The 12,526-nt window shown below is 36.1% G+C and overlaps 1 protein-coding gene across 5 annotated transcripts in view; it reads right to left on the bottom strand.

Moving 5' to 3' along the window:
- LOC100914290 (phosphopantothenate--cysteine ligase) overlaps positions 1-12,526 on the bottom strand; it is a 156,029-nt gene that overhangs the window by 52,007 nt on the left and 91,496 nt on the right. For all 5 annotated transcript variants that reach the window (XR_004233336.1, XM_031962341.1, XM_031962338.1 and 2 more), the window contains one exon: positions 6,210-6,389. Coding sequence is in view for 4 of the 5 variants with exons in the window: in XM_031962341.1 (XP_031818201.1) it covers positions 6,210-6,389 (180 nt within the window). In the remaining variant the exon portion in view is untranslated. The remainder of the gene's footprint in view (positions 1-6,209; positions 6,390-12,526) is intronic.

Raw genomic sequence — 12,526 nt, 5'->3', positions numbered from 1 at the left:
TTATGCCTCCTAAGTCATTAACGTGGGCATACCCTTCGATGTACTGATAGCACTATAGCTATTACATTTTTTTGGCTAGAACACGAAGAGCTCAAAGAAAAAGAAAAAATACCCATATATATACTAATATTTATAAGTAGCTCTCTTTGATATAACAAAGAGCTGAAAGCTAAGGGAATGCTCAGCGACTTAAAAATGGCCAAATAAATTCTGATATATAAATGTTATAAAATCTTTTTGTGCTGTAAAAAATTATATATTTTTAAAAAAGCAAGCTGTACATAGCAGAAATTCATATTTTGTTTATAACCCTTTCTTTCTGTTCTGTTCTGTAGAAGTACTCATTTTATTTCATGTTTGTAAAGTTCAGAAATTTTAAAATGAAAAAACCCCCAAAGTAAACTATGTCTTTCTTGTATTTAAGCAAAAAGTAAATCATAATCCACTCTCTAGTAACATGCACCTTAGTTTATTTAGCCAGAGTAGAGGGAAGATTTGATAACACATTCTACACTCAAGGAATACCAATAAGCTGGAACTGGGAGTTGATTTACCTATGTGTTCTATGAAACAAAGTTTCCTTTGAAAAAAATAGACTCCTGAACCACAGTCATGTTGTTGTTGCTCCATGGCTGACTACTCTGCTGCAGGTTTTTGGAGGTTTCTTTCATCTCTGTTTGCTTCCATCTCTATGTTATTAAAAATCTGGGGTTAGCTTTAAAATGTGAGCACTAACTGTCACTGGGTACAATTTGAGTGAAACTCTTGGAGGAAAACTGTAACATTGTGAGATTATGACTGTAAACCTGTGACTGTGAAAATGGGACTTCTGGCCAAGCATTGAGCATTATTAGTTCATTAGAGGGAGAACGAGAGCAAGCCTCAGGATCACATCTTGTACGTGTGAGAAGCAGCAGGAAAAAACAACCTTCATTTCTTTCTTTTGTCCTAAAAGCCTTGGATTGAGGAAACCTCAGCCGCAAAAAAAGGGACTGGTAGTGGAAGTGCCAAGGTGCCCAGGTATTCCCAGGCTCAGTAGAAGACAGGCAGCTCTTCTGGCTATGTTCAATGGCACCCTCTGGTGGTTACCAGTGAGGATGGAAGACAGAGGAAGGAGGAGAATAAATACAAGAACCCAAAATAATCCTGGGAAAATAGTCATAAAAGAAGTTGACAAGGGACAACAATAGAGGCAGAGTTTGTTGTTGTTTTTTCCTTTTTGGGAAGGAAGATAAAGGATCAAGGAAAGGATAAAACCGTCTACTTTGGAGTATATGATGACAACAGACCAGAGAGAGAAGGCCAAAGGGCTCAATTTTTATTTTGTTTCTCTTAATTATCAGAACAAAAATAGCAAAGGGGAAAGTTGATCCTCAGGAAGATAAAAAGAAATTCGTTTTTAAAAAGCTAATAAGGGAGTGTCTCATTGCCCTTTTAGAATTCAAGTCATACAGACCGATGAACCACATTTTGGAGATACTTAAAAAACTTAAAAGAAGAAACTGCTAAGCTACTATCAGTCAGGGTGCATTGTGAATACGCTGCCCATGCCCACAATCCAGAACAATTTTCTGGGGTCTCAGAGAAGCATAGCTTCCTTTTTGCTTGCATTTCTAGAGTTATACAATGTTTTACAATAGTCAATGTTACACAGATCTTATATGGTCCCAAATGTACAGATTAAAATTACAATTGCCCATCGAGTTAGGCAGATGCAACAAACAAAAATCATTTTACTCAGTTTACCAAAGAATCTGTTTACCAAGGGCCTGCCTTGACTCATGAAATAGCATTACCTAATCCAAAGGCAGTAAGGAAAAAACAAAGAAAATTGGAAGGGAACCTGGTCTAATTGAGCTTCTCAGAGTGTGTGAAGCTATTCCTACTAGGGGAGGGCCTTGGGTTCTATGACTGATGAGAAGTCATCTCCTCACCCTCAGGTAGAAAACCAGGATTCTCTCAGTGCATTGGGCCATCCAAACTGGGATTTAGACAAAATTTCTAAGTGACTCTTTCTATATAGAATATAAACAGTCTAATGGGGAGACAACATGCAAATAACTGTATACAAACAAGATATAAACAGTATAAATTGGAAATAATCTCAAAGGGAAGGTACTAAAATTTAGAGGATGGAAGACATCTATTGCACAGGTAGCACCATAATGGAGACTTGGAGGAAGCCAGGGAGGTTAGGGGGACCTGATGAGGAGGGAAAGTGCTCCAGGAATGGAGAATAGGCCACTAAATATGCTCAGTTGGGAGATGCAGTGTGCAAAGAACAGCAATGGAGCCAGCGCCACATGATCACAGAGTGGACAGGAGAAGGGAGATTTGAGGCAAGAAGGCCAAAAAGTAGACTACTGCAATAGTCTGGAGTGAGGTGAGGCCCTGTATTGGGCTTGTAGAGGTGTCAGAGGAGAGAATAGGATGTAGACAAAAGAAGTTTCAAAAGTATAAAGAAAAGGACTTGATCACTGATGGGATGTGGAGGGAGGAGAGTAAAAGGCTGAGGAGTTGAGGATGACACTGATGTTGTGAGCCTGGGTGTTTGGGAAGATGGCAGCATCCCTGAGAATTACTGGAAAGTTAGGAAGAAAAGTGGATATTGGGGGGGGGGTAAGTTCAGTTTTGAACATGCTGGTTTTAAGATGTCTATAAAACATCCAGTTTGAGATGGCTAAAAGGCACTGGGCAATGCAAGCTTGGGAGTCAGAAGAGAAATTGGTGCTGAACAAATAAATCTGAGAGTTATTTGCATAGAAAGGATCAGAAAAACCTCACCAAATGAAATCGCAAAGTAGCAGAAGAGGAAAGGGCTCGTGATAAAATCTTGAGGGATGTCTATCCCCACTAGGATGGGGCATGTCATGGATAAAGATCCAGCAAAGGAGAGAATAAATTATCATATAGTAGAAGGAAAAACCAGTAGGGAATAGTGTCACAAAAATCCAGAAAGAAGACAATATCAATAACTGATCATCATTAGCAAAAGTTGTAGAAATGTCAAGAGTGATAATTGAGAAAAGACCACTAGATTTGTCATTTAAGCAGGCGATCATTAGTAACTTTAGAAAGAGCAGTTTCAATCGAATAATAAGATTGAAAGCCAGACTGCATGGAGTTTAGAAAAGAGTGAAAATAAAGAAAGTGGAGGCACTTAATTAGAAAACCTTTTTGAGGAATTTAGCCAAAAGGAAAAGAGATATAGGATGATTGCTAGCAGGTATCAATTAGTCAAGTAAGGGTTTTTTGAGGATGGAGAAGACATGGGCATTTTGGTGGGCAATTAGGGAAGCAACAAGTAGACAGAACATGATCAAAGACTAGTGAGAGAAGTAGTGAGGCAGAACAAAGGGGGAAATCTGTTGGAGAAGAGAGGTATAATCTCCCTTTACTATCTTGATGTTTTGGTGAACCAATTTAACTCTAAACTGTTTTCTTTTCCCAGGTCATCACCCTTGTCCTGAGATAAGCCTCAGATCTCAGTCATTCCCTTTATTCCTACACACTTGCCACTGAACAAAGCTGGGGAAAACTGAAAAATCATGTCAATTGGATCCACTACAAATGTGTTACATGATCTCACTTGGACTCTCAATTCACTTATGTCTCATTAATAGATTCACAATCCCATTCAATAGAGGATTTCCCAGATCTTTTTATCCTTTCTCATACCTTCCATGGCTCTTCCTCCTTCCACACTCTCAACTGAGAACCCAAATGGTCCCCCTTATCCTTTCCTCCTCATCTTATATCAGTCACATACCCTCTACCATTATCTCTCCCTTTACTCCTATTTCATATGAAGAGGTGGCCCTTCTTGCCAAGGCAAACCCGGCTCCATGTGTAACTAACTGATCCTAATCCAACTCATCTTCTCCAGCAGATTACCTTCTTTATCACCCATATCCTGTCACTACTCTTCAATCACTCCCTGTCTACTGGTTACTTCCCCACTTAAATACACACATGATTCCTCCGCTCTTAAAAATTCCTCACTTGACTGACTGTAAGCTAGCTAACATCCTAAATCTCTCCTCCCTTTCTAGGTCATCTACAAGAAGTGTCTATACTTCTTTTATTTTCATTCTCTTCTTAATTCTCTGAAATATGGCTTTCAACCTCATTATAAGACTGAAACTGCTCTCTTCAAAGTTACTAATGATCTCTTTAGTGCCAAATCTAATGGTTTTTCTCAGTTGTTATCCTTTTTGACATTTATGCAACTTTTGATGCTTTTGGTCAGTCCTTGATACTTCCTTCTTTTGGAGTTTTTGTGACCCTGCTCTCTCCTGATTTTTCTCTTTTCCTAATACTTCTCTGTCTCTTTAGATCCATCTTCATCCATGTTATGCCCAGTAACAGTGGGCATCCCTCAAACCTCTGTCTTGGACTCTCTCCTCTTCTTCTGTACAACTGCATTTGGTGATCTCATCAGCTTCCTTGGATTATAGTCATGTGTAATAAAAATGTAATAATTGAGAATATAATAATTCTCAGTTGTACTATCTACCTTCTCTAACCTTTTCTCCGACTTTGAGTCTTACATTTTAACTGCCTACTAGGCATCTCAAAGTGGATTTCCTATAGACATTTTAAATTCAATATGTTTAAAACTGAATCCAATATTCTCTTCCCCGGCCTTCCATAATTCAAACTTCTCTGTTCCTCCCTTTCTCATCTCCCATGTCAAGTCTGTTGCCAAGACACACATAGCATGCTTTCTTGTAGATTCTTCTCTCCTCTGACAATGCCTTTTATTGGTCCTCATCACTTTGCTCCTGGATTTTTACAACAGCCTTCTACAGTTGGCCTTCCTAACTCAATTTTCTTCCTAGTTCATTCCATCCTCTATTCAACTGTCAAATTGATCTTCCTAAGGCATTGCAACTCCTCCCCCCCCATTTCACCCCCATTCAATAGACTTCATTGGTTCCTTATTGCCTCCAGGATCAAGTATAAATTCCTCTGTTTCATGTTCAAAGCTTTTCATAACTTGGCTCTCCTACTTTTCCAGGATCCTTACCCTTCACTACCTATTAGATACTCTAATATTCAGTGACACTGGGCATCCTTGTTGTTCTTCCCAAAAGACAATTTATCTCTTGACTCTGGGTGTTTTCCTTGATATCCTTCAAGTAACAATTAAAATACCCCCCTCTATAAGAAATATTTTTTGAATTTTTTATATGAGTAACCTCCTCTCTGTTAATTATCTCCAACTTATGCTTGATGCATTTTAATTGCATACAGTGCCTGTTCATCTTTTTTTTTTCCTGGAAAGATAATGCTCAATTTTTCAGCAAGCACTTATTAAGCACCTACTGTGTGCCAGGCACTGTATGCTAAGTTCTGAGGAAATAAGGAAAGACAAGTCAAGTTATCAAGAAGTTTACAGTCTAATGGCATACAATTATGTGCAATTAAAATGCATCAAGCATAAGTTGGAGATGATTAACAGAGAGGAGGTTACTCATATAAAAAATTCAAAAAAAATTACATTACAAGAAACATATTTGAATCAGAGATATACACAGAATAAAGATAAAAGGCTGGAGCAGAATATATTATGCTTCAGCTGAAGTTAAAAAAAATAAATCTAATTAAAAGCAAAAAGGAAGGAAACTACATCTTGCTAAAGAATACTATAGATAATGAAGTAATATCAATACTAAACAAATGTGCACCAAGTGGTATAACACTCAAATTCTTAGAGGAGAAGTTAAGTGAGTTGCAGGAAGTAATGGATGATAAAAATTATACTAGTGGAGGATCTCAACCTCCTCTCTCAGAGCTAGATAAATCTAACCACAAAATAAACAAGAAAGAAGTAAAAGAGGTCAATAGAAGTTTAGAAAAGTTGGATATGATAGACCTCTAGAAAAAAATAAATGGGGATAAGAAGGAATTGAGCATTTTTCAGTGGTACATGGCACCTGCAAAAAGACTGACCATATAGTATTAAAAACTTCTAATCAAATGCAGAAAGGCAGAAATACCAAATGTATCCTTTTCAGATCATGATGCAATAAAAATTATGTGCAATAAAGGGTGATGGAAAAATAGACATAATTTGGAAACCAAATAATCTAATCCTAAAGAATGGGGCAATAATTTCATCCAAGATAATAACAATAATGAGACAACATATAAGTGCTTACTGATTACTTATGCCCCTAGTGGTTAAGCAAGGGAACTATGCTTACTTTAATGTTCTCTTCCTGAAGTAAGTTGTTATGCTGCTTTAAATCAAAGCTTTTTGTCCGTTCAAACTGAAGTTCTCTTTCAGCTGAGCTACACAGAGTCTGGACTCTTTGCAAGTTCTGTTGAAGCTTCTGCATCTCTTCTCCTTGATGTTGGTATCTCAATCTTTTATCTATTGAACTCTGCACAAAGAAAGAAAAATGTTTTTAGAAGAAATAAGGAAAAAAAGTAAACAACTGACCATGGTTCCCAAACAAGTAGGCTAGCTTCCCATTTGATTATCCACAATCATAGTCCAAATAAATCTCTTGATTATCTACATCTGGATCATTTGCATTTCAGCTTATTCATTTTTATTGTTAGGTAGCACCTATTACTCTTAAGGCTTTTTTGACTTCTTGACTTTTTGCCTGCAAAGAAAAAGCCTTTCTGAACTTGTCTTTCCAGGTACATTGTAAGGAAAGGTGAGTCCTAGGGCCTTTTGAGAGGTGGGAGGAAATGGTCAAGATTGAGAAGGGAAGCAAGAAAGAAGAATGGGGGCAGGATGTAGAAAATACCCTTGTTCTCAGTCCCTAATGAATTAGATCTGCAATGGGGATTCTTTATTTTTTTAATGTAAAAATACACCTATATTTTAATATAAGCTCCCAAATGCATTTCAAAATAAAAGGGGAATGTGGGGGATTATCTACCATTTAAAATTAGTCATATTTCTCATCCCTTTTACTAGTTAAAAAAAAAAGAAAAAAGAAAAAGAAAAGGGATTATTAGAGATATTTGTTGTATTTATTATGCTCCTGATATTTTTATCCTAAAGTGGAAGAAATGGAGAAATTATAGGATTAGGTAGACCCCTAATCCACTGCTATCTTTATCTTACTTTACTTCTAAAATTTTATTGGTGTAAGTACTCCCTCCACTGAATCAGATAGCAACTCTATTTAAGAAGATGATGTTTTGAAGGGTTTCTATGGTCAAAAAAGTCATCACTTTTTGGCCAATCTGGTAATGAAGCATCTCTGACTTTAGCCAGGCTGATCCTCACTACGTCAATATTCACAGCCTTTCCAGCTCCACTGAAAAATCTTTGAGAACCCAGAATCACATCCATATCAGGGTGAGGTACCAGAAAAAGACGGTTGTAGAGGCATTTTCATTTTAGAATGGGGAAAAATGCAAGCAGGGAATTAAAATACAGACTCTTTGTGTATGTGTGCATGTGTGTCTAAGAACAATGAACAAAGGTAAGAGAATGTAAAGCTATGGGTCCATGTGACAGAACTGTAGATTCAAGTTCCCTGTCACTTCCCTTTCTATCATCAAGGATGAGGAATTGGGAATGAAGACTTAATTTTATGACCAGTGCTTTTTTTTCTTAGTAGTAAATCATTAACTCTCAGGCCAGTTCTGAATATAATATAATTAATTGTAGTTATGAGAATTTATAAATGTACAGACCAATGCTTAGAAAGGCAAATATAATCACCTACAATAGATTTCTAGCTTTATATGGTTTTGAGATATCCTTTGGCTCTCTCTTAATACATTCCAAAGCCACTTCCTTTTCTCCCTAGACCTCTAAAAAGTCTGTATTTGGGAAAGGGAAAGAGTTAAGCATTTTTATAGTACAATTATGTACCAGGCCCTGTGCTTTACAAGTATCTCATCTAATCTTCTCAACAATCCTGTGAGGTAGGTGGTATTATTATTTCCATTTAACACTTGAGGAAATTGAGGTAAATAGAGATTATGTTTCTTGTCTAGAGTCATAGTCAAAAAGTATCTAAGGCCAGATTTGAACTTAAATCTTCCTCAGCCAGACACAATGCCACACAAAGTTGCCCCCAAATATTTATTTCCTTTGCATCTTCTCTTGGTCAAACACAAATATCTCTGTATTATAATCTATACTTTTGCTCAAATAGTATGTTACCTCAAACCAAGATTTTATGAGGCAAAGCAAACTAAACTGAGTCTCAGTTTTTCTTAATTTTTCCTTTGCTTAATTTTTCTCATTCTTGAGTTCTTCTGGGATCTGAGACATAGTGTTTTCCTTAGCCAAAAACTCATCAAAACTTAACTAATTCAACATTATTAGTATGTACAGTCATTTAATCTATAAGCACAGATGCCAAAATGGCATCTGTGGGCAGGACAATGGTACAGAAGATGTAGATGGGCAGACAAAAGCAAAGTTTTTTATTCATAGAAAGAGAGTGAAAAGAAATTTAAAGATAATGGTCACACTTGGGACTTACTTTCTTTTTAAATTTTAGGTTTCAGACTTAAATACTTTTTGGTCCAAGGGAAAAATTGCTATAATCTTAGTTCTCCAATCTATTCCCTCACGGGTCTGTGGATCCTACATCAGGGGAGGAGTCTGGGTCCAGAAATAAAGAGAAAGGAGAGATTCAGCCAGTTAAGGATAAAGCAATGACTATTAGATTGCTCTTCCTTGTCCCTCAGGCAGGAGCCAAGGAAGAAGGTATTGACTGAAATCTTTTATACTATTTGGGGAAGGCCAAGAGGGAAAGCAGGGGAGAAAAGACTGAAATTTCATAGCATGTAGGGATTTAGAGTTTTTGCTTATCACAAGGCAAGAAAATATTCAGGAAATCACTGAATAAGCCACACTTCTGGAAAGTATGCAAATCTGGAGAGTAAAACATGAGGCAACAAATTTAGGATTAAAGACATACCATAACAAAAATAATAATAAGCAGAATCACAGAATTTTGGAGTTGAAGTGGGTCTCAGCAGTTAATAACTATAAAAAATATTCACTATAACATATACAAAAAAAGCAGTCATCAACTATTTGCTCAAAGACCTCCAACGAAGGGGAAGCCACTGCCTCTAGACGCAGCTCATTCCATTTTTTAGATAGCTCTATGTATTAGACATTTTTTCCTAACAACAAATCCATAATTGCCCCTTGGCCCTTCCACTGTTCCTGGGTTCTACTTCTAAAGACAAATAAAACAAGTCCCTCCTCCACAGGACCAATCTTCAATTTCCTAAATACTACTATTATGACCTCTCCCTACTATTCCCCCTCTTCCCTGGCCCAATCTTCTCTAGTCCAGGTCCTTGAACAGATCCTCAGCTGGCATGGACTTGAGGTTTTTCACCATACTGTTTGCCTCCTTTTGACATTCTCTAGCTTATCAATGTCCTTGTTAAACTGCAGCACTCAGAACTGAACACAATACTACAGATATGATCTGACTAGAGCAGAGTACAGAGGGATTATTATCCTAGAAGTTCTTTGTGTAGAAAAAAGGTCATTCTCCTTAGCAGAGAAAAGAGAAGTTTAAGAAAAATGGTGCAGATCTGTCTGATCTTTTTTCTGTCAGAGAGATCATTCCTTTCTTTGATTACAGAATGACAGGTCTAAAACTGGAAATTATCTTGGAAGCTATATCAAATATCCGCACCCAATATTTTACAGATGAAGGAAAAAAATATGAGGTACAGTGATGTTTAGTGTTACGTATCAGAGGTATGTCTCAGAGGTAATGATCTTCCTCTTTTCCTCAATAAATTTAAAAACCGTATTTCCCCCCATATCCTCAATTTATGTAAATTTTTGGTATTTCTGAGATTTTCATAGGATTATTCCATACTTTTTATACTCTTGCTCTGCTACTTTGCTATTGTTTCCATTTTCTGCATATATCCTTTTAAAATTTAAATTGGTTAGAGACTTTTCTATGTCAGGCTCTTCAAACGACTTCTGTGTTCCACAATAGAACTGTTTCTCTCTTTTTGTCTTCACAATTTCATTCATGGGAGTTTCCTACCTCCTCTTGTGATGATTCTTCCCACAGAATTTTAATTCACTCGATCTTCCCTACATTTCTTCTGAAACTTTTGAAATATGCTTACCGATAAAGCATAAAGTCCAAATTTCTTCTTATCAAAAATTGGATGGAATGATTACTTTCCCTCCAACAACTAATTTATCCCTATTAATGAAAATTAGACACAGCACAGAATTAAAGTTTTGGCTAATGTCAAAATTATTAGGAAAACTTGTTTATCATTCTGATAAAGTAATTAAAAGAAAAAAACCCCTATCAGTTGCTTTGTTAAGCATAAATAGCTTGTATTAGGATGAAATTATTATTAAGGCAAATCAAGAAATTATCAGCTATCTGCTCTTGACAGAGGAAAAGTTTCAAGAAGTGTCAAGATCAGTGAAGTCTTTTACCACTACTCTAATTCTCCTCTGTATCATCTATTTCCTCTTTCTGTCCTGGTGGTATATAGTATACTCTGATCACAAAATCACTTCTGCTTTCCCTTCACTATTTATCCAAATGTTCTCTATCCTGCTTTCCTGTTCTATTCTTGAACTTTTTGACATGACTATGCCTTCCTGATATTCACTATTACCCCATTCTCTCTCTCTTTTTAAACTATTTTGTTTCTTTTGAATAAAGTATATCCCATGAGCATATTCTTATCATGGGTTTCACCACACCAAGTCTCAATAGAACTTATGAGTCAAAATTGCCTTCCTTTGTTATGATCTCTATTTCCTCTTGCTAATTGGCTAAAAGAATTCAGAAACCCTATTTCAGGAAACTGTCAAAGAAATATTTACAAAATTAGTTAAAACTAGTAAAAATATGAATGTAAAGAATCCACAGCATACTTTCAAGGGAGAAGTCAAAATCTGACATTATCTGAATATATCATAGTTAAATACCAAAGCTATAATGATAAAATACCATGACCTAACAGAAATAGTTTAAACATTACTTTATTATTCAGTCATTTTTATGATTCTTTGTGGCCCTATTTGGGATTGTCTTGGCAAAAATATGAAGTAATTTGCCATTTCCTTCTCCAGCTCATTTTACAGATGAGGGAACTGAGGTACATGTATTTGCACATGCTTTTGAGTTCTCTTACATCTTATGAAGTTTCTTTGGCAGAGAAAATAATGGAATTGTGCCTGATAACCATAATATACACCGAATACATCTTCTATAAGAGATCTGATTTCTTAATTTTTTTTCTATTTGTGATTATGCCTGGAGTTTCTCTGGGAAGGGATAGGATAAGTGAGGGGAAAACTTGACATTCACTCCTTTGGGGTTAACCCTCCTCAGGATGAATTCATGACCCTATGAGCTTAGAATTCCTTCTCTAGTTGGGGCCTACTGAGCTGTGGAGTACAAATATAAAATGGTATCATAAGAATGAAAACTCTTAAGCATACAAAAATTATATGAAGACCTCAATGAGATGATGTGGAATAAAATCAACAGAAAAGAGCCGTATACATACCAACTACACTATGTAGAGAAAAAGAAAAAGAATAATGAAAAAGCGTTAAGGCAGAGGCACAGCACAGTGTAGCAGACAGGGAACTGGACTTGAGGCTGGGAAGACAAATTTTGCCTTTGAAGAGGGACAGGATGAAAGGAAAGAGAGAATAGAACAAACAAGAGAGAAAATACATTTAGCAATAGTAACTATGAAAAGAATATTGAAACAAATTTCTCTGATGAAGGCCTCATTTCTCAAATGTATGGGGAACTGAATCAAATTTATTTTTTGATATTAAAGGATATGAACTATGCATATACTTTGACCTAGCAATATAACTACTAGGCATGAATCCCCAAAAGAGATTTTTTTAAAAAGGAAAAGAATCTATATGCATAAAAATATTTATAGCACCTTTTTTTTTTTTCAAGAAAAAGCACCTTCAAGAAAAAGAATTAGAAATTAAGGAGATGCCCATCAATTGGGGAATGGCTGAATAAATAAATGTATGAGATTATGATGGAATATTATTGTTCTCTGGGAAATGAGGGGCAAGATGAAACTTGGAGAATTCTCCATGAATTCAAACAAATTGAAATATACTGTGTACAAAGTAATAGTAATGTTTAGAATGATCAGCTGTGAATGACTGCTGTTCTCAGCCATGCAATGACCTACAATTACTCCAAATGATTTAGGATGAAAAATACCATCCATAGCTCTTTGGGCATAGAATGATTGTGTCTGAATACAGATTGAAGTATGCTGTTTTTTTTAACTTTATTTTTCTTATTTTCTTGGGGAAAGGGGAGAGAGCTATGTTTTCTTTCACAACATGATTTTTATGGAAATGTATTGCATAACTTCACTTGCACTTTCTCAATGGTGATGTGGTAGGGACAAAGGTGGAGAATTTGGAACTCAAAAGTTTTAAAAACAAATGAAAATTTGTTTTACATGTCACTGGAGAAAATAAAAATATTAAAACATAAAAAGTAAAACATAAAAACTTACTTTGGGCAAGTCACTTCACTTCTCT

Source organism: Sarcophilus harrisii, chromosome 3 (genome assembly GCF_902635505.1).
Source record: "Sarcophilus harrisii chromosome 3, mSarHar1.11, whole genome shotgun sequence".
NCBI classification, from domain to species: domain Eukaryota; kingdom Metazoa; phylum Chordata; class Mammalia; order Dasyuromorphia; family Dasyuridae; genus Sarcophilus; species Sarcophilus harrisii.
Note: the sequence above shows the minus strand (reverse complement) of the source record. Positions and strands in the feature narration are given on the sequence as shown.